The 20,937-nt window shown below is 67.4% G+C and overlaps 2 protein-coding genes across 5 annotated transcripts in view; one reads left to right on the top strand and one right to left on the bottom strand.

The window, feature by feature from the left end:
• The window catches only part of RPL38 (ribosomal protein L38), a 488,213-nt gene that overhangs the window by 365,284 nt on the left and 101,992 nt on the right, over window positions 1–20,937 (top strand). The gene's annotated exons all lie outside the window — the stretch shown is intronic.
• SDK2 (sidekick cell adhesion molecule 2) overlaps window positions 4,558–20,937 on the bottom strand; it is a 55,109-nt gene continuing 38,729 nt past the window's right edge. For 2 of the 3 annotated variants that reach the window (XM_075441149.1, XM_075441150.1), the window contains exons 14-45: window positions 20,767–20,903; window positions 20,402–20,549; window positions 20,191–20,331; window positions 19,924–20,105; window positions 19,503–19,618; window positions 18,588–18,783; window positions 18,258–18,356; window positions 17,600–17,791; window positions 17,389–17,510; window positions 17,211–17,320; window positions 16,965–17,115; window positions 16,596–16,833; window positions 16,398–16,513; window positions 15,952–16,141; window positions 15,499–15,597; window positions 15,033–15,227; window positions 14,743–14,944; window positions 14,457–14,560; window positions 14,279–14,349; window positions 14,032–14,167; window positions 13,302–13,358; window positions 12,512–12,613; window positions 12,205–12,320; window positions 10,907–11,093; window positions 10,298–10,435; window positions 10,059–10,220; window positions 9,788–9,913; window positions 8,714–8,878; window positions 8,226–8,366; window positions 7,451–7,589; window positions 7,018–7,144; window positions 4,558–5,943 (exon numbers count right to left, since the gene is read on the bottom strand). In XM_075441149.1, the coding sequence (XP_075297264.1) occupies window positions 5,590–5,943; window positions 7,018–7,144; window positions 7,451–7,589; window positions 8,226–8,366; window positions 8,714–8,878; window positions 9,788–9,913; window positions 10,059–10,220; window positions 10,298–10,435; window positions 10,907–11,093; window positions 12,205–12,320; window positions 12,512–12,613; window positions 13,302–13,358; window positions 14,032–14,167; window positions 14,279–14,349; window positions 14,457–14,560; window positions 14,743–14,944; window positions 15,033–15,227; window positions 15,499–15,597; window positions 15,952–16,141; window positions 16,398–16,513; window positions 16,596–16,833; window positions 16,965–17,115; window positions 17,211–17,320; window positions 17,389–17,510; window positions 17,600–17,791; window positions 18,258–18,356; window positions 18,588–18,783; window positions 19,503–19,618; window positions 19,924–20,105; window positions 20,191–20,331; window positions 20,402–20,549; window positions 20,767–20,903 (4,759 nt within the window). In that variant the 3' untranslated portion in view covers window positions 4,558–5,589. Of the gene's footprint in view, window positions 5,944–7,017; window positions 7,145–7,450; window positions 7,590–8,225; window positions 8,367–8,713; window positions 8,879–9,787; window positions 9,914–10,058; window positions 10,221–10,297; window positions 10,436–10,906; window positions 11,094–12,204; window positions 12,321–12,511; window positions 12,614–13,301; window positions 13,359–14,031; window positions 14,168–14,278; window positions 14,350–14,456; window positions 14,561–14,742; window positions 14,945–15,032; window positions 15,228–15,498; window positions 15,598–15,951; window positions 16,142–16,397; window positions 16,514–16,595; window positions 16,834–16,964; window positions 17,116–17,210; window positions 17,321–17,388; window positions 17,511–17,599; window positions 17,792–18,257; window positions 18,357–18,587; window positions 18,784–19,502; window positions 19,619–19,923; window positions 20,106–20,190; window positions 20,332–20,401; window positions 20,550–20,766; window positions 20,904–20,937 lie in introns of those variants that run through there. The other variant, XM_075441151.1, reaches the window with a different exon arrangement.

Consider the following 20,937-nt stretch of genomic DNA (forward strand, 5'->3'; position numbering starts at 1 on the left):
CGGCCAAGCCGCCTTCTGCCCGCAGCCCGGGTGTCTGGCACCACGCCGCTCCCACCGGTGCCTGCAGTCTCCTTCCCAGGCCGTGCTGCTTCCTCGGCTCACGCCACTGCCGTTTTCATAGCCGGTTTGTTTGGGAAATTTTATTTTCCTTGCTTTCCATATGGGGAAACTGAGGCAGGAGGCAAAGCCCCGCACCAAGAGACGAGCAGGGGTCCCCTGGGAGCTACGGCTGGATGCAGCGGCGGTCTGTCGGTGGGTGAGGAAGAGGAGGAGGGTTTGCCAGAGCCCCCTACTCGCATGGGGCCGGCGTGTGTTCATTGCAGGCTGGCACGGCACCAGCGCGGCCTCACCTGACGCTGTCACGGGAGCAGGGCGCTGGCTGAGACAGCGCAGTCGGGAGGGATTAAAATCATCCGGCTGGTGGGAGCCGCCGGCGAAGGCTCCCGCGGGCTGGCCTAACCCCGGCTGGGAAGAGCAGCACCCGCTCAACCCGAAAAACTGCCTGGGAGAGGTGGGCCCCTTCCCTTCTCCGCAGCAGCTGAGCCCCGGGGCTGGATGCGACCCTGGGGAGACAGCGGCGAGCTCGGGGTGCTGAGAGGCTCGGGAGCACGGAGCGGGCGGCCGCATCGCTCCCACCCCTCCTGCACCCCTCACTGGTTCCTTCTCAGCCGCTTTTGAAAGCGGAGAAGAATAAAAAGAAAAGGATTGAAAAGCACTTCGGGAAATGAGAAGGGAGAAGCGCCCGAGTCTCCCGGCAGCCCCGTCCCCCCCGCCTGCCGCCAGTGCCTGCCAGCTTTGTCTGCCGCGCAGGAGATGCTGCCGAGCGAGGCGGGTGCTTTCCCCCAGCCCCAGAGCCGCCGCGTGGTGCGGGGATCGCCGTCCGCACACCCTGGGGGTGCTGGGAATGGGGAATTGCCCCCACAGCCCCCCCCCAAATCCCTCCAGCTCCAGCGCCCAGCACAACAACCACCCCAACAACCCCACGGGCACCAGCGTGCACCCATGGACGTGGGGTTTCACCCCTTCCCCGCGCCGTTCGCCCCGCCGTGAGCAGTTACCCGGCTAAACCGGTGGCAGGACCACGCTGCCTGCTCACCACCGGCCCCTCGGCACCCATGGTGCATGGGTGAGCGCTCACACAACCCACTGCCCGCCCGGGAACCCATCGCCCCGGCTCACCCTGGAGCGTGGCCTCGGTTGGGACCCACCACAGCCGGCAGCACCCATGGAAACTGGCCGCCCTGGCACAGCTTTGGCGCAGAGACTCCTCTGGCCAGGGCACCGCGGTGTGCTGGGCACCCACGCCCGCGGGACAGGGTGCACAGGCCAGGGTCCATCCATCCATCCTCCACGCCACTCTCCTCTCCCCGTCACCCCGGGAGGGCCCTGCTGCCTTCCCCGCTGCCGGCAGCTCTGCCGGCACCACGAGCTTCGCAGCCCGGCACGGCACGGGAGACGGCATCTGAGGATGCGCGAGTCCCATCTAGCCCCCGGGGTGGCAGGGGGGGGCTGTCCCTGTCCCCACAGCCCAAGGCAAGGGAAAGGTGGGGACACCCAGCTCTGCCCCAGGAGCTGGCGGGGAATCAGAGAAATCCGGAGGACAGGGAGAGCGCGGGGTGCGGGGCTGCTTCTCCACCGCGCGCTGGGCATTTCTCTTCTCTCTGATTACTCCTCGCTTGAGCTAATCTCAACCTGGAAAATAAACTTTCTCTACTCAACCTCTCCACCACCAGCGCCGCTTCGGCTGGAATAAATAGATAAAAACAAATCACAGGGTTCAGCCCAGCTTTACGGGTCACAACCCCCACTTCTGGCACACAAACACCTCCCCATCGCGTCTGGGGCAGCGAGCGGGCACCGCTGCGGTGCCCCCCGTCCGCACAGCGAGGGCTGGGGGTGCAGCTTCTCCCCTCTGCCCTCCTTCGGCTCGCCCAGCCCCGATAAACGGGCGGCCTTGGGAGAACTGCAGGCCACCGCCGAGCTGCGGTCGGGTGGGACGTCAAGGCCGATTCCGTCCCCGGGGACTGATTGCTGCCGACGGCTCGCCCTGCCCGTCTGCTGCACGGAGCAGCCCGGAGAGCCGGCAGCGCGGGTGGCAGCGGGGCTGGGCACGGGCAGCCAGACCTGCCCGGGGGTCCGGGGCAGCGGGAGGGACTGTTGGAAAGAGCTGGTTGTGGCAGCAGCACAGCGAAAGCCAAGACAGGGGAGAGGTGTCTGTGCTCGGCAGGGAGCACGGCGTCTTGTCCCGTGAGCCCAGCATCCGTGCCGTGGGGCCAGCTTGTGGGCAGCAGGGCAAGGGAGGTTCTCCTCCCCCTCTGCTCTGCCCTGGTGAGGCCCCATCTGCAGTGCTGTGTCCAGTGCTGGGCTCCCCACTTCAAGAAAGATGAGGAGCTACTAGAGAGAGTCCAGCACAGGGCTACGAGGATGAGGAGGGGACTGGAGCATCTCTCCTACGAGGAGAGGCTGAGGGAGCTGGGCTTGTTCAGCCTGGAGAAGAGAAGGCTGAGAGGGGACCTTAGAAATGCCTCTAAATATCTGCAGGGTGGGGGTCAGGAGGACGGGGCCAGACTCTTTCCAGTGGTGCCCAGCGACAGGACAAGGGGCAACGGGCACAAACTGAAGCAGAGGAAGCTCCAGCTGAAGATGAGGAAGAACTTCTTCCCTCTGAGGGTGACGGAGCCCTGGCCCAGGCTGCCCAGGGAGGCTGTGGAGTCTCCTTCTCTGGAGATATTCCAGCCCCGCCTGGACGCGGTGCTGTGCAGCCTGCTGTGGGTGACCCTGCTTGGGCAGGGGGTTGGGCTGGGTGACCCACAGAGGGCCCTGCCAAGCCCCACCATGCTGGGATTCTGTGAAACTGAGGCAGCACAGGTGAGCGAGAGCTCCTGCTAGTGCCACCAGCATCCAGCCCACCTCTGCTGTGCCCACACCGGGCTCTGTGCCCCACGCGGCTGCCGGACCCTCCCAGGGAGGTTCCCCGGGGAGCGGAGGGCGAAGCTGCTGCGTGGTGGGATGCGGGCTCTGGCGCTTCCTCGGGTGCTGCATCCTTCACCTGTGGGAAACCACCAGCAGAAAGGGCTCGGCTTGGCTCCATCAGGCCCCAGGCGCTCCGGCCACAGCCACACCAGTGGCTTCACCTCCTGGCACGGCACCAGCTCCAAACCTGCCGCAGATGTTGCTGCACCCTCCGGCTTCTTCCCGTGATCAGGGACAAGCTGGGCCAGGGTGGGTGATGAGGACCCGGGCTCTGCTCTGCCCTGGCTGCCAAGACTGTGGCATGCCGCCGTGCCGGGGACCACAGGCAGACTCCATGCAGGCACCTCCCGGGACCTGCACCCCGCTGTCCCCGCAACGGGGGACGCACCCAGGGACCATTGCTGGGTTGTTGCTGCTCACCATGCCCTGTGTGGGAGGAGAGCATCGCTCGCACTGGCACCATCCCTTGCTCCGGGAGCATCCCTCGCACCAGGAGTGTCCCCTACACCTTGAGCATCCCTTGCACCCGGAGCGTCCCTCGCACTGGGAGTGTCCCTCGCCCCAGGAGCTCGCCTGTGTTGCTCAACTCCCCAGACCTGCTCTGCCCCGGCGTCTCCGGCAGCTCCGCGTCCCAGCCCCGGTGGCAGGAAGGTCTCTCTTGCACAAGCCGGGACGCCTGGGGCTGGAGCTGGGCTGCAAACAAGGGGCAGGATTTGTGCGGCCAAGCGCAGACCCCCCCGTCTGCCCCCCGTGCAGATGTCTCTGCCCGAGCGGGGTGTCGGGGCTCGCTTCGCTGCCCGGGGAGGGGACGGGCACCCCTGGGTGCTGCGCTCCTCTCGGCGTCAGCTCCCAAGCAGGTCACCCGCCAGAAATGCCCCCGGTTCTGGGGACACGGCGACGCGTCGAGGTGGGGACGGTGCTTCTGCCACCACAGCACCCCCGGCTTCTCCCCAGCCCAGGGGACAGGCGAAGGGGGGGCTGCAGCACCGGCTCATGCACCCCCAGCTCCGACCGCTCCCCAAACACAGCACCCACAAAACGCTCCCTGGGGCAGCCCCAGACCCTTGCCCACGCCGGGTCCTGCGGGAAGGGGCTGTGCAGACCCCACGGCCCCTGGGAAGCAGGCGCTGGCGCTTGGCACGCTGAGCCTTCCCCAGCCCTCGGCCCCAGCTGCCGGCGGGGTGACGGGCGATGGAGCCCGAGCGCGTCACCCGGATTTTCCTGCCGGGCTTGAAGGGCACAGCAGGCGGCGAGGGCGGCTGCCAACCGCCCCAGGAGAGATCCCCGGTGCCAGCGATGCCGAAAGCGCCCGGTGCAGTGGGGTCACCTCCCTCCTCCCCTACCCCACCCCGAGGTCCCCTTCTCCTCCAGCCACAGACCCCAAACACGCAGGGATACGGCCACCACAGCTCCCCGCACCATTCTGGGCCCGATCCTGGCACCACAGCCCCCCGGCACCCTCTGCCCAGCTCCTTCCCCGGTGCCGTCGGGCCGACACAAGCCCAGCCGGGGCGGCGGGACAGACGGACACGTCCCCACAGCCCCTGCTCGGCCGCAGCAGGGTGACGGAGAGGCGAGACGCGCTGATCCTCAGGCTGTTTATTGGCATCGCCCTCGGCTCAGCCCGGGTGCTGCAGGCTGGTGCCTGGCTCACCGGTAGGCACTGGGGGGGGGGGGTTTCTATGCAGAGACCACCGACACAGCCCCGGAGCCCCCTGCGTGCTCCTTCTGCTCCCAGGCCTCTGCGCAAAACCCCACTAAAAAAAAAACCCCAAACCACCAGAAATGCAGAGGGGGGGCTACGGTCACAGCATCGCCCTGTCCGAACCCTCGCCAGAGCCCCGGGGTGCAAAATCGGGGGAGGGGAACATCAGCACCACTTGCACCCCGGCGGGGGTCTCCTGGGGTCTGTCCCGGGTTCTCCCTGGGGGGCTGTGCCGGGCCAGGCACAGACAAGGGGAGGAATTAATTGGTCCCCGGGTTCCTGGAGCAGGGGGTGCCCCCTTCTCCCAAAGGCTGGGGGGGTCCAGGGTGGGGGGGTTCAACATCCAGAGGTTTTAAGCTCAGCAGAGCTGCTCACTCGGGGGTCTCTGTGTCACCGCTTGTCCCCATGGCCTGGGGGAGGCTGGCGGGGGAGGGCCGGGGTTTGGCACAGTGCCCCAAGCCTGGCAGCACCCACGGGACCCCGGCGAGGCCGGCAGCAGCTCGGGGGCAGCCAGGGCACGTGCCAAGGGCCAAGTCCGGTGCAACCCCTCCGGCACGCCGAGCCCTCCCGCCCCACCTCGGCCAAGGAGTCCGTAACGCAGAAAGCTTTGGCCAAAGAGAGGAGCTGGGCTTCGCTCCCCAGCCCCAGGAAAGCCGCTCGGCGTTCTGCTCCGGCGCTGCCGAGAAAGCGAAGCACCCGCCGCGGCGCCGAGCCTGAACCGGGGGCCTCGGCCCCCCACGGCACCGCTGCATCCCTTCGGCCTCTCCGCTTCCTCCTCCTCTTCTCCCTCTTGCCACTTGTTTCTTTTTTCTCCATTTCTTGGGGCTTTCCTTTCTTTTTTTCTTTTTTTTTTTCCTTTTTTTTTTTATAATTTTTTTCTCCTGTTTGTTTTTGCTTCTTCTGTTTAAATATCAAACGAAAGAAGAAAATCCAGCGATGGGGGCTCTGGAGCCAGGGGCCAGGCTGCTGGGTGGGCGGTAGAGGGTACCGGGCTGGCTGGGGGGGTTCGCGGGGGTCTGGGGGGTGGGAGTCCTGCTGGCTTTGGGGCGGAAGAGGCTGCCCTGCTGCGTGGAGGTGCTGTTGGAGAGGGGCGCGTGGTCGGGCTCCCCCGAGTCGCTCTCGGTGTAGCTGTACGCCTGCGCCCGCGAGATGCCCTTCTGCTGCCGCCGCCACGAGTTGTAGTAGGTCGGGTCGCTGATGTAGTGGTTGACGAAGGAGTGGGCTTTCTGGTGGCCGGGGTCCACCTCGTACTCGCTGTCGCTGCCCTAAGGAAGAGGACAGCGGGGTTAGCGGGGGGCATCACCCACCAGCCCCCAAGCCAAGGTGAGCTTTCCCGGTGCTCTTTTAGGGATGCTGGGAAGCGCATCCCGAAAGACTTCGGGGGCTGGGAAGGCTGCAGCACCGCTGGGGTGCTTCTGCCTCTTGCTGAAGGAAAATAAAACCTCTGACAAAAGGGTTGCAGGGTGCTGGGGTGCCCCGGGCTGGCGGGGAGGGTGGTTTTGGGGGGCGGCTGCTGGCGGCCGTGCCTCCCCGCTGCTGCCGGTAATTGGATTCAGCTTCCCCTCGCCGCGCACAAAGGGCCCATTGAGGGCGGTGGGGAAGCGGCTGGGCGCCCGCGCCAGCTCCCATCGCTCTCCACAGCTCCTCAAAAGCCACTCGAGCCCCGCTCGGGCAAGAGGGAGCGGAGCCGGCGTTCGCCGGGCGAAGGCGAAAGAAACGGCCAGTGCGGGCGGCGATGTGGGGGGTCCCCCGGGGCTGGTCCCTCTCCTGCTCGGGGATGGCCATGGGGACCCCCGAGTCCTTCCCCTGGGCTTCAGCCTCATCTTTGCAGATGCCGCCCAGCATCCATCCCTGTGGGCAATGCTCCCGTGGTCTCCCGGGGGGCTGCCAGGCCGGGGAGCTGCCCGCGGCCGCGCTCCTGCCCGTTTCCCCGGGGAGGACACAAAGGTGCCATTTTTGCAGGGTTGGCAGAGCTGCGGCCGTTGCCACCAGCGACCGGGCAACGGGACAGTCCCCAGCCCCGCTGCCCTCCGGTCCCCTTGTCCCCAGCAGCCCTTGGGACCCCCCACAGTGCCACATCCCCGGCACAGGGACCGGGGGCTGTGCCAGCTTCGCTCTGGCTCCGTGCTGCCAAGCCACGGGGGACGCCGCTGCCTAAAAAGCGGGATGGGGCAGGGGAGCGGGACCAGCATCGCTTTTCCCAGCTGTACCCCAGGACCTGCGTGGTGGCGGGCAGAGAGCGGGGCTGATGCTCGGGGAGGGCTCCCAGCGCCGTCCATCCTGCCCCTGTGTCCCCCCGCCCCGCATCCCCGTCCCCGCGGGCAGCCCTGGGCGGTCACCTGGGAGTCGGAGACCTCGGAGGGCTTCTCCGTCAGGCTGCTGCTCTCGGCGGGGATCAGGTCGTTGTACTTGGTCACGTCCTCGTCTGAGTAGTGGAGGCTGCCGGGGCTGGGTCGCGGTGGGGACCTCGGGGAGAGGTGGGTGCTCAGCCCAGTCGACCCCCGGGGAAGGCTCAGGGACCACCCCTACGCCATGCCAAGCCCCCCCAAGGACCCTGCCCATGGGCTCTCAGGAATTCCCAGCTTCTCAGGCTGTTCAGCATCCCGGCACGTCATGGCAGGGGGGACACCGGGCAGAACAGGGTCACCCTGTGGGGTGCCAGCCCCCAGCCCCGCACCCATCCCACAGCGAGTGCACGATGGAGGGACAGGGCACGATGACTGCATAAACTCCCCCCTGCCCGGGGAGGGGGCTGCGGCGGGGGGTCCTCACCGGGTGTAGATGCCGTTCTTCCGGCAGAAGGAGTTCTTGACGGAGAGGCGCCGGTTGTTGAGCTCCAGGGCGGGGAAGCTGCCCTCGTCCAGGCTCACCATCTCGCCGTGGCTCAGGGCGGTCGCCTTGGAGCCGTTCCCTGCGGGACGGGGTGCTCAGCCTCCCCCAGACCCTTCCCGGGCCCGGACCCTGCACAGAGGGGCTGGGGAATGGCCTGGGGAAGGTTGTGCCAGCTCCGACGTTGGCGAGACCGAAGCCTGGGGACGCCCACGAGGTGCCAGCCCCGGGGCAGCGGCCGCGCATCAGCCCCGTGCCCAGCGCCGCCGGCCGTGCCGAGCTGCCCGCCTTGGCTCGCACCCTGACCTGCCCCATCGCCTCTGGCTCCCGGCTCAGCAGCTCCGTTTGCTTAACGAGGAGGTCTGGATTTTCCCCACAATTTGAGCCCTTGATACAGCTAAGAAAACAGAGCTGTGTTTGACTAATCCCAGTGACCTCTGCCGAGCCCCCGCGCTGCCCTGCCTCCGCAGCTGACAGCGGGAGAAGTCGCTTATTTAATCTCAGCTCCCAGCGCTCTGCAGGAAGCCCACAGCATCTTTCTCGGCTGTCACCGGGTCTCTGGAGGAGCCGTGCCCCGAGGCAGGCTCCCACAGCCCCGCTCAGACCCTGAAGCCAGGCAGGGAAGCCCCAGGGAGGCTCTGATGGGGTCAGGGCTCTGCAACCCCCGTCTGGCACCCCGGAGGGTCCCGTCACAACCCACCAGGTCCCCAGCGCTCACCTGAGTCTGATTTCTTGGCGTACTTCTTGCTCTGCCCACGGATGATGAGCACGAAGACGAGCAGGAGAATGAAGATGAGCCCCACCAAGGCGATGACCACCAGGAACCACCACTCCTCGTAGAACGGGTTGGCTTTCTGGGCTGGGGCACAGCAGGGAGTGTCAGAGGGAAATGGGAATTGGGGGGGGGGGCAAACCAGTATGGATGGGGACACCCCACTGCAGGGCATGGGGTCACCTTGGGGAACTTTGTGAGACCTGGATCCACATGAGGAAGCAGGTCAAAAGGGGGTAATGGGGGGCTTTGCAGGGGGAGTGCTGGCAGATGCTGCTGGCAGCGGGATGTGGGGCTCTGCAGGAGCCAGGCAGTGTTGGGGAGCTGGGTTTCAGCGATGGCCGTGGGAACAGAGCAACACTGGGACTCTCCCTCCGGCACAGGGGGTGACAGCATCCCCCGGGGACACGCGCACGCTTGTCCCTGCCGGCTACCTGACACGGAGGGGGAAGGCGTGCTGGGGGTCCCGTAGCCGTAGTCGTTCACGGCGATGACACGGAAGTCGTAGCTGACCCCCTGCTTGAGGATGTCCATGCTGAAGGTGTAGGAGGTCACCTCCTTGGGGATGTCTTTGATGAGGATGTCCCAGAGCCCCTCGTCTGGAAGAGAGCAGGGGCCTGGGAGCAGGGCACTGGCTCCGCAGGAGAGACTGATCGCCCTCCATCCCGGAGCGTGCGCCGTCCGCCATCTGCCCGGCCCTCCCGGCCCCGTCAGGCACCGAGCTCGCTCGCCGCAGCGTCATTAAAAAGCCGCAGGGACGCACGCGGCTGCTCGATCGCCTGCCCCGCTCGCGGCCGAGGGCAAGGCAGCTCCCTGGGGACCGGCTCCCACCGCAGCCCCAGGGGAGCGGCACCGGCCCCCGCCAGCGATCGATTGGGTCGTCTGAGCTCTGCGGCAGCGAGAAATCGTTAACTCGGGGCTGCAGGAGAGAGCCCGGCCGTGGCTGCTGGCTCCCTGCCGCGGGGCTGGGGAGTCCCGGCTGCCAGCCCTGCCTGCACAGGAGCAGGGTCCCCCTGTTTGGGGACAACCTTGGTGCCCCCCTCGCCTGGCTGATGGAGCACCGGGATCTCCGTGCCATGTTCTGTAACAGGCTGCCCAGGGAAGTGGTGGAGTCCCCATCCCTGGAGGGGTTCAGACACTGTGGGGATGTGGCACCTGGGGACATGGTTTAGCAGGCATGGGGGGGTTGGCGTGATGGTTGGACCCGATGATCTTAGAGGTCTTTTCCAACCTCAATGATTCTGTGACTCTACGAGAGCAGCAGCATCGACCGGTGCTGCTCCGCGGCTCGCCAGCCGCTTTCCATCAGCCCCAGTCTGCACCCACAGAACGGTCCTCATGGACTGGCACACGGCCGACAGCGCAGACACCCAGATCCCAATCCCCAATCCAGCCCGTCAGGTGGCCTAGGAGAGGTCAGCGGTCCCTGCCTCAGTTTCCCCTTCTCCTGAACCCAAGGCACTGCTGGCACAGAGGTGGGGATGGAAAGCAGAGAGGAGCTGCAGTACCTGAAGGACGGGCTTCGATGACGTATCTGGTGATGGGCCCTTGGCCAGGGTCCCCGCTCGACCAGTGGATGGTGATAGCCGAGCCGTAGCGGGAGATGAAGGGCTCACCGGGGGGACCGGGGGCACCTGGGGACCCAGAGCAGAGCTGGAGGCATGGGCAGGGGGGTCCAAACTGGCATGCAGCCATGCCAGCCCTGGTGTCACTGGGGGAACTGTCCCCACCGCACCTCCTCCTTTGACTCGGCACGCAACCCCGCGTGTCCCCCCCTACCTTCCCCAGGCCCCGTGGTGATGTTCGCCTCAACGTCTGGCCCATAGGCGAAGGTTCTGGCCCGGATCCGGAACCGATACGTCACGCCCTCGGCCAGGTCCTTCACCTTCATCCACAGCGGGCTGTTCCCCTTCACGTCCACTGTCACAATCTTGCTGACGCCTGCGGGGATGGAGACTGAGCAGGGTCCTCCCCGGAGTCCCCCCCAGCTCCCCGCAGCACCCCGGCCGTGCCCTCACCGTCCACAGGCATGCAGGGCTCGTAGACCAGCCTGTAGCCCTCGAGGATGCCGTTGGGCAGCGGCGGTGGCTCCCAGGACACATTCACCGACGTGGTGGTCAGCTCACTGAACCGGATGGAGCCGGGGGCACTGGGGGCTGTGGGGAACGGGACGGCCGCCGTCAGCTCAGCGCTCACGGGGGACATCCCCAGCGCCGAGCTGGCCCCTCTCCCTGCCTTCACCCTAGTGGGCTGGGGCACTGGTCATCACCATCTCACTCCACCCTGGTGCCACCTCACTGTGCCCCTGTCCCCGTTGCAGCACACACCCTGCCAGGGCACCATACACAGCTAGGAGAACGAGTGTCCTCCTTGGGTCCTCAAGACCTTCATTCTCCTCAAGCCTCAGCAAAGACCTTCACCTCCGTGTCCCCGCAACCCACAAACGCTGGGGGGTAAGCCCAGAGCTTCAGCGGGAGCAGAAGCCAGCACAGAGCTGGGATGAAGGGGCACCAGACGGGCTTCGTCGGAGCTGGACCCCTGGAGACACCTCCCCACAGAGCCCAGGGGCAGGAGGGTCTGGATGCGACCGAGCCGAGGGCTGGGGGCAGCCGTGCCACGGGCCCCACCTGCCTGCTGCGTCCGCCCCTGGACCGGGGGGCTGCGGGGCCCGTCTCCCGCGGCGTTGAAGGCAGCAACGCTGACCCAGTACGAGGTGTACCCCGTCAGGTTCTTCAGCTTCACCCCGTTCTCGGGCAGGAAGAGCGTCTTCACCCGGGCGCTCTCGTTCTGGCGCTGGGCCTCCCAGAAGTGGACCTGCAGGAGGAGGAGGGGGCATGGAGACCTGGGTGGTGCACGGATCCGGCCCATCTTGCCTTCCCCCAGGCCCTTGGCTGTGTCCAAACACCCCACGGAGCCCTGCCCGGGCTCCGGAGCCCCTGTCCCAGCGTGGCTGGGAGCTCTGAGCGTGCCAGACGGAAAGGAACTCCAGGCTGTGCCGGGCATCAGACATGGCTCAGGGCTCAGGGCCCAGCATCGCCGCGCCACAGACCCCAGCGTGCTGAGGTCACCTTCGAGCAGTGTCTGAATCTCAAAGGACAGGGATGAGGAGGAGGAAGGTGGCCAAGGAGGTGCCTAGAGCATGGGGCTGGGCAGCCTGGCAGCACCCCGCTGCATCACGGCGGCATCCTGCCTGCATCCCGGGAACACCCCGCTGCATCTCGGCAGCATCCCAGCAGCACCCTGTCAGCACCCCAGCTGCATCCTGGCTGCACCCCACTGCATCCCGGCTGCACCCTGGCACATCCCTGCTGCACCGTGTCAGCACCCCGGCAGCATCCCAGCTGCATTCCGGCTGCATCCCACCAGCACCCCACTGCATCCCATCAGCACCCCGGCTGAACCCCATCAGCATCCTGCTGCATCCCAGCAGCACCCCACTGCATCCCAGCAGCATCCTGGCTGCATTCCAGAAGCACCCCACTGCATCCCAGCAGCATCCCAGTGCATCCCAGCAGCACCCCACTGCATCCCGTCAGCATCCCGTCAGCATCCCAGCAGCATCCCGGCAGCATCCCAGTGCATCCCAGCAGCATCCCGGCGCATCCCGGGGCCGAGGGCGCCACCTGCCGCCCCGCGGCCGCTCAGCACCGGGACGGGACACCGGGCACCTCCCCGGCATCTCCCCGGGACCCCCTCCCCAGCAGCACGCCTAGCATCTCCCAGGGTGCGGAGTATCTCCTCGGCACATCCCCCCGAGCCCCCCAGCCCCACCACCGCACCCAGCGTCTCCCCGAGGAGCTCAGCCCGCACCCCAGGAGCACCCAGCACCTTCCCAACACACCCAGTGCCCCGCCAGCCGCTCCCTGCGTCCCCCCCGGGCGCTGCCCCTGCTCGGTGCCAGCTCCCAGGCGACGAGGCGCGGTACCTTGTACCCCTGGATGTCCCCGTTCTGGCTCTCGGCGGGTGGTGGCTCCCAGGTGACGTCCAGCTGGGTGGCAGTGGCTGCCTGCACGGCCACGTTCTGCGGCGCGCCGGTGGGCACTGTGTCGGAAGAGGGGGACAGGGTCACAGCCCTGCTGCCACCAGAGTGGGGCAAAGCCCCTCTCGACACGGGGGGGCCTTCTCTCAGCAGAGGGGTGGGAGCGGGGTGTACCGGGGCAGCAGAGCCCCCTCCCCATGGCACCCAGCCACGGGCAGCCCCTCGCAAGGTCGTGCCGTGCCAGTGGACTCACCCGCTTCGCCCACGAAGACCTCCTGGGGGGGGCTGGGGGGACCCTCGCCCACGGCGTTGTACACGCTCATGCGGATCTCATAGCGCCGATGCTTGCTCAGGTCTGCGGGGGGAGAAGGGGTCAGCGGGACCTCCCCTGCGGCTGGTGCGGGGGTCCCGCTCCCCCCCAGGGGAGCCGGCAGAGCCCCCCTCGCTGGGGAAGAGCGTTGTGTCCCCAGGGAGCAACAGGAGCGGACAGGCAGAGGTGTCCCCATGGACGCAGTTCACCAGCACGGCACAGGGCGCGTGGTTCACCGGCACGGCACACGGCACGTGGTTCACCGGCACGGCACACGGCACGTGGTTCACCAGCACAGGGCATGCGGTTCTCCCATGGCACGGGGCATGCAGTTCACCGGCACGGGACATGTGGTTCACCCATGGCACAGGGGACATCGTTCACCCCATGGCACAGGGCACACAGTTCACCGGCACAAGGCACGCAGTTCTCCCATGGCATGGGGCATGCGGTTCACTGGCATGGGGCACGTGGTTCATCAGCACAGGACACGTGGTTCACCGGCATGGCACGGGGCATGTGGTTCACCGGCACAGGCATGCGGTTCTCCCACAGCATGAGGCATGCAGTTCACCGGCACAGGACATGCAGTTCACTGGCACAGGGCACGTGGTTCACCAGCACAGGGCATGTGGTTCACCCCACAGCATGGGCATGCAGAGGGCAGGGACACACGGGGGGGTGGCAGGGGGGAGGATGCACGCGGGGAGGGGCAGGGGGAGCGGGGACTTACTGTCCAGCTCGTACTGGGTGAGGGAGACCTCGCTGAGGTTGTGCACGGCGTAGACGGCTGGGCGGCACGGGGCAGGGAGAGCAGGCGGCCGGTTAGTCCCGCAGGCGGCACGGGTGGGCTCCCGCCTCTGAGTGCCCACCCCAGCACGGCTGCCCGCCCCAGGGTGGGCCAGGGGTCCCCTGCAAGGCCCTGTCACCCCCGGGAGCCAACGGGGCTGGCACAGCATCGAGGAGCCTTTGCATCCTCCAGCCCCATCCCCTGCGCGGCACGAGCTGGGTCTGGGCATCAGGGTCTCCACGGGGGGTCCGACCACGGCGGAGAGCAGTGCATGGGGCAGGGTCCGCACTTGGGCTCTGCCCTCGTCACCCGTGTCCCTGCTGCCCTCAAAATGGATGCGACCCTGTTCCCTTCGGGGTCTGAGGACGGCAGCACAGCCGGACACACGCAGCACAGCGTCACACAGACACCCGCGTTAGGGACACGGGGGCTGAGCACAGCGACGCTGAGCCAGCAACATCGCAGACAAGCGTGCTTGGGACCACGAACCTGGTGGCACGAGGGGTCCCGTGACAGTTCCACGGGGCACAGCCCGACCCCGACAGCCCCAGGCTGGCACCCAGGAGAGGCAGTGGAGCCCAGGATGCTGCCCAGCCCCATCCCCCCACCCGCCACCCACGGGTCACCCCCCCAGCCACGCGTCCCCGGGCTCGGCAGGGCCACCAGCACTTACGGGTGAGCTCGGCCCACGTGGCGCCGGCGTTGCCGATGCCGCGCAGGGTGAAGCCGCGCAGGCTGTCGTACACCAGCTCCCGGTAGCGGAGGCGGAAACCCAGCAGGATCCCGTTGATCTTGTCCTCGGCCGGGGGCTGCGTGGGGAGGACACTGAGGGGCTGCTCCGACCCGGGACCCCCCGACACCCCGAGCTGGCCGTCCCCAGAACGCCTCGGTGCCACCTCCCACGGCGGAGGGGACAGTACCTGCCAGCGGATGAGCACCGAGGTGGTGGTGTGCGGGGTGACGGAGAGGATGGTGGGGGCTTCCTCCGGGGCTGAGGGGGTGAGAAGTGGGTGGTGAGGCTCCAGAGCTGGCACGGGGGGATGCCCAGGCGGGTGGGCACCCGCTCTCCCTGCCCCAGGAGCTGCAGCCCGCGCTGACCCGCCTGCAGGGTGGTGAGCGACTCGGACTCCTCGCTGTACTCGCTGTCCCCAATGTCATTTGTTGCCTTCACGCGGAACTTGTAGGAGGTGAAGGGCTTCAGCCTGCACGGGAGCGGGACGGGGATGGTGGGGCCCAGCGGGTGACCCCACAAGCCACTCTCCCTCCCACAGGGCACCCTGCTGCAAGCGCTTGCTGTCGGACGGGGAAACTGAGGCACGGGGTCACCGCCCAAAGCAGCGCCCATCACCACCCCGGCACCGGCGAGGTCCGGCCCGCGCCTCACCTCTCCACCACGAAGGCGGTGGCATTGCGGCTGACGGAGGCAGAATGCGGCGCCCACTCGCCGTCGGGCAGCTCGCGGCTCTGCACCGTGTAGTAGCGGACGGGGGAGAGCCCGTCGCTGCCCGGCTCCCAGGAGAGCAGCACGCTGCGGGCTCGCACCTCCTCCTGCTGCGCCAGCGGCTTCCCGGGGGGCTGCGGGCGGTCTGCGAGAGGCGAGGGGCTGGGAGCACCGCGGGCAAGCCACGGGCACCCCACAGCCTCCCGCCGCGGGCTGGATCACCCCACCGTTACCTCTCTTCTCCGTGGTCACCACGAGGGCTTCGGCCACCTCGCCCCAGCCCTTGCGCGTCTGCGCCGCGATGCGGAAGAGGTAGGTGGCCTCGGGCTGGAGGCCGGTGGCCGTGTACTGCCGGGCGCCGGGGTCCAGCACCTCGACGGCAGCGGCGTTGACCGCGGTGGTGTTGAGGCGGTGGGTGACCTGGTAGGCTGCGGGGGAAGGGAGCGGCACGGTGGGGCTGGTGGAGGGGACACCGTCTCGGTCCTGCCATGTCCCCCATCTCTGCATCTCCCACCCACGCACGGGGACAGCAACGAGGGGGGTTTGGCTCCTGGCACGGGGGAGCTCACGCACAGCTCGGGGGATCTCGGGGAGCTGCTCTCTGCCCCCACCCGCGTTGACCCCTGCTCCCACGGGGCACCTCTGCATCCCGCTGCGGAGCATCCCAGCGGGGCACAGCCAGGACCGGTCCCCACCTACCCAGGATGACGCCGTTGGGTGCCGCAGGCGGCTGCCAGACGAGCCGCACCGAGGTGGTCCTCACTTCGGGGAAGAGGATCCCCACGGGGGGCCCGGGCACTGGAGGGGGGGAGAGATGGCGGTCACCGGCGGGGGGCACGCGCGTGTGCAAAGTGCCGGGGCCCTGTGCACCAGGAACGAGAGCTCTGGGTGTCCCGGTCAGGGGGGAGAGGGATCGCCCCAGGGAACAAGGATGGAATGGGATGGGGATGGGGGTGGGGTAGGGTGGGATGGGATGGGGATGGGGTGGGATGGGATGGGGTGGGATGGCATGGGATGGGGTGGCATGACATGGCATGGCATGGGGTGGGATGGGATGGTATGGGGTGGCATGGGGTGGGGAGGCCCTAGGCACCCAGGGGAACCCCCCCAGGCCATTCGGGTCTCTCCGCCCTTCCAGGTGCTGTCACCCACCATCATCCAGCGTCCGCTCGAGGATGGGGGGCCGGCTGGGCACGCCGTCGCCGATCCTGGTGAAGGCCAGCACCCGGACCTCGTACAGCGTGTACTTGCCCAGCCCGCTCAGCTGGGCGCTGCGGGAGGCATTGCCCTCCGCCAGCCAGAACCGGGCACGCGCGTCCGAGTCCTTCTCCTTGTACATCACCTGCGACAACGGACCCCGTGTGACACGGCCAGGCAGGGCCACAGCCCCTGGGACCCCCGTGGACCCCTCCAGGATGAAGCAGCGGGGCCAGGGCTGGCACAGATGGGCACCATCCCTTGGAGGTGGCACACCCGGGGACCTGGCAGTCCGCAGGGCGATCCCCACCAGGACAAGCCGTGATTCCCAGGTCCGCGGGTGAGGCTGGCGGGGCGCAGGCAGGCGCAGCGGCAGCGCCCGCGCTGGGCTGGGAGCTCACCTTGTAGCCCAGGATGAGCCCGTTGCGGTCGGCCTCGGGGATGTCGCTCCAGCGGACCAGCATGCTGCTGGAGGAGGTGGCCAGCGCTGAGACGTTGCTGGGACCGGAGGAGGGCACTGGACGGGGGGATGCGGGTGGGGGTCAGCGGCCGGATCCAGCCCGGGTGGGTGCCCGGTGCCGCGGGGTGGGCAGCGGTACCTGACTCCCGGGTGCGTCCCAGCACCGAGTGGCTCCAGGGTCCCGAGCCGATGGCGTTGAAGGCTTGGACCTGCACCCGGTACTCGGTCCACTCCTCCAGGTCCTCGATGGTGAACTCCCGCTCCACGCGGTCGCGGACGACGTGCAGCGCCGGCTGCCCTCGCCCGTCCGAGCGCGCGTACCGGACCTTGTAGCCCACGGCGTCGGGGTTCCCGTTGTAGTCCTGCTCCAGGAGGGGCTGGCAGAGACCAGCACCGTCACCCCCGAGCTCCCGCGGCCACCCCAGCTCCATCCCCGCTCGGCTCCCCACCCTCCCGCCTGCCCCCCTGTGAGCACAGACCCCCCCGGAGCCGCGGTCCCCCCCCTCACCATCCAGCGCAGCCACAGGCTGGTCTCGCTGGCCGTCCTCAGGGTGACGTTGGCGGGTGCCACGTCCGGGGGTGCCTGCAGGGTCTGGATCCTGCGGGAGGGCAGGCTGGGGGGGCTGGTGCCCACGATGTTCACCTGCCGCATGCGGAAACTGCGAATGGAGAGGAGGGGGGGGGTCACAGCGGGGGGGCGAGAGGGGTCCGGTCCCCCCGAGGAGGACACCGTGGCACAGTCCCGGCCACTCACCTGTAGTAGGTGTAGGGCTTCAGGTTGGGCACCTCCATGGAGCGGGCATCGGGCTCGTTAGCCAGCTGGTGGACGAGCCCCCACTCTTCAGCCTCGCCGCTCTGGCCCACCTGTGGGATGGGAGTGGGGTGAGCTGCCCCCCGGCCCCCCGAGCCCCCCACCCCGAGCCACCCCGTACCTGTGCCTCCACCTGCCAGCGGGAAATGGAGGTTTTGCCATCGTAGCCCGGGCGAAACTGAAGGGTGACGGAGCGGGGTCCGACGTTGGAGATGCCCAGGTTGGTGGGGGCACCGGGGAGCTCTGCGGCGAGAGGGCAGGGTGGGTGGTACCGGCTGCTCGCCCTCAGCAGTGGCCGCAGCCCCTCGGCACCCCCGCCCCACCGCGCTCACCTGGTGGCACCCCCGAGGAGATGGTGGAGGAGGAGACCTGGCCCTGGCCCTTGGAGGTCATGGCAGCCACCTCGATGGTGTAGGTGGTGAGGGCGGTGAGGCCGGTGACGCGGTACTCCAGGGTGACGTTGGGCAGGTAATGGGTCACCCGCGTGTTGGTGCGGTTGTACTCCTCCCAGGAGATCCGGTAGCCTGCAAGGTGCCCCGCGCCGTCAGCCCCCCTCACCGCCCACCCCGAGGAGCCGACTGGGGCCAGGGGAGACGCTGCCGGGTGGGAAGGGGACTGGAAGGAGATGCCACACAGGGGGAAGGGGACCAAGGTGGGGGAGATGCTGCAAGGTGGGAAGGGGACCAAGGTGGAGGAGATGCTGCTGGGAGGTAAGGGGACCAAGAATGAGATGGTGCCGGGTGGGAAGAGGACCAAGGGGAGGGAGATGCTGCCAGGTGAGAAGGGGACCAGGGGGAGATGCTGCAAGGTGAGAAGGGGACCAAGGGAGGAGATGCTGCCGGGTGAGAAGGGGACCGGGGGCAGATGCTGCACGGTGGGAAGGGGACCAAGGGGAGATGCTGAAAGGTGGGAAAGGGACCAAGGGGGGAGATGCTGCCAGGTGGGAAGGAGGCCGATGTGGGAGCCAGGTACCCACCGGTGCTCCCTTACCCGTCAGGATGCCGTTCTTCTCTAGCGGCTCCCGCCAGCTGACCTTCAGGGACGTGTCCAGGATGTCACTGAAGCCGAGATGTCCCACGGGGCCAGGCACTGCCCAAAGACACCCGGGCTCAGCGGGCAGCCACGCACCCAAGAGCCAGAGCCCTTGGCACCCACGGGACCCTCTCACGGAGCGAGGGTGGAGGGGGCTTCCCGGGGCTCAGTGGCACCCCCATTCCACATCCCCACCAGCAGCACCAGCGGGACCAAGTCCCCACCTCGGGGCTGCTCCCACCCTCCCGGGAGCCGCACATGGGCAGGGAACGCGGAGCCTCCCCGTACCGTCCTCGTGGGTGCGCACCAGCTGGGGGGGGCTGCGCGGGCCGTCCCCCGGCGTGGTGAAGCACAGCACCGAGGTGAAGTACTCGGCGAATTTCCGCAGCCCCGCCACGTAGCCCACGTGGACGCTGTCCTGGAAGTTGGGCCGCACCGTCACCACCGTCGCCTCCTCCTCGTGCTCCGGCTCCCAGGCGATGAGCTGCGGGAAGAAGGCGCTGGGGACAACGATGCCGGGTACCGGCGTCCCCACCACGCACATCGGGACTGCAGACACCACTCTCCGGGCACCTCCAGCCTCCCCTTATTTACTCAGGGTTGATTAAATATCAATTAACAGCGCAGGGAAGACTCGATGCCTGTAACAGTGCCTGTTTACCCACGCACGCAGAGCGCAGGCTTGGTGATTAACCGCCATTGATAACGGCGCGTAATCGCCCGCTCGCCTGCATTTAGAAGGGATGTTTGGGCATTTAATTAGTATTGTGCAAGATAGCCTATAGCAACTTCATTAAATACTAATTAGACCCTAAAAATACTAATCAAAAATATTAAGTGGCATTTAATAAGAACGTTAAATATCCTACTTGCTCTGGTTATCTCATTCAGCGGCAATTCAATTCCTGAACTTCTTTTGAGTGGATTAAGAAACAAGTTTAATGTTTTAACTCAATTTAATCAACGTAAATTTGAATTAATTGCAATTTGGAATTAATTACAGAGCATGGGAGACTCCAAGCCCATGCAAGTGTTAAATCTCAGTAAATATTGTTTTAACAGTCAGGCCAAAACTAATTAAAATCTGGGGTTTCGTCGAGGAGGAGTCGAGCCAGTTTGTGAAGTTCAGCCGAGGAGTTGCCCCCGCCCCCCCCCACCCCGGCTGCCCTCTTTTCGGGGGGACCCACGGGAATCGCCCCTCACCTTGTAGCCCTGGTTGATGCCGTTGATGAACTGGGGGCTGGGGGGGTTCCAGGTGAAGCGGATGGTGGTGGAGTTGGTGGCTTCGGTCTGCACGTTCCCCGGGGGCACCGTGGGGACTGCGGGGACGAAGGGACAGCTCGCGGCTGCTCCAGCTCCACAAGGTCCCCTCCACTGGCCAGGCACCGGCACCCCGGGCACACAGGGTGCTGCCCCAAGTAGCCTCTGGCTGCACCAGCCCTGCCCTGGCTCTGCAGCCCCTGCTCATCCCTCCCCAGCACATCCCAGTGCCCCCGGGACCCCCAAACCCATCCTCCCGCCATCCCCACGGCACAGCCTGTGACTGCTAGGGTGAAGAGCAAGCCCCTGCCCGTCCCTGCCTGCCCCTGCCCGCCCCTGCCCGTCCCTGCCCGTCCCTGCCTACCTCCCTGCAGCGTCCACTCGGTCACCTTCATGCTGTAGACTCCCAGGCCGGCACTGTTGTACGCTGCCACCTCAATCTCGTAGTTGGTCCAGATGATGAGGTCCTCCAGGAGCAGGTTGGTGACGTCGGCGTTGGTGATGTTCTTGAACTGGTAGCCCACGGGCAGCCCGGCCAGGCAGTACCTGGGGACCAGGGGCTGTCAGAGCTGCCGGTAGGGACCCTGGGACACCGGGGACAGGGCACCCACGCTCCCTGGCCGGCACCTACCGGATGATGTAGCCCTTGATGACACCGTTCTGGTGGCTCTCGGGGGGCGGCTGCCACTGGATCATGATGGACTGGTTGGTGCGGCCGCTGGCGATGACGTTCTGGGGGGGGGCGGAGGGGGGCTCCTCGGGCAGGGACACTCTGCGGAGGACGAGGCGGGGGTGAGCACCCAGGGGTGCCAGCCCCGCCAGGACCCCCGGCCACAGCTCACCTCTCCGTGTCCTTGCTGAATTGTCCCCTGCCCACATCGTTGACGGCGCAGAGGCGGAACTGGTAGGAGCGAGCGGGGACCAAGCCCCGCACCACCACCGACGTCGACTCGGGGTCCACGCTGGCCAGCAGCACCATCCAGGGTGCATCTGGGGAGGGGGGGAAAGAGGGGTGGCGGGGTGAAGGACCCGACCTGCAGGACATCGGGGTCCTCTGCCCAGTGGCAGGCTAGCGAACGAGTCCCACGGTCCCCAAGCTCCCCGCAGCAGCCCCTTTCCCTCGCCCTCGCCCCCCTGCCCACCGCCCCGGGGTGAGCGGACGCTGCCCGGTGCCAGCGGTGCTGGGGAGGGGGGAGCAGCCCCTTACTGTTTTCGGAGACCTCCACGACGTAGCGGAGCAGGGGGCTGTTGCCATCGAAGGGCTTGGCCCAGGTCAGGTTGATGGCCCGTTTCTCCAGGGGGCTGAGGGCGGCCGCGGGGGTCTCGGGGGCATGGGGGAGCTGCCTGGACGGGGGGGTCGGGAGGGGGCAGTTAGGGA

Source organism: Opisthocomus hoazin, chromosome 21 (assembly GCF_030867145.1).
Source record: "Opisthocomus hoazin isolate bOpiHoa1 chromosome 21, bOpiHoa1.hap1, whole genome shotgun sequence".
Lineage (NCBI taxonomy): Eukaryota > Metazoa > Chordata > Aves > Opisthocomiformes > Opisthocomidae > Opisthocomus > Opisthocomus hoazin.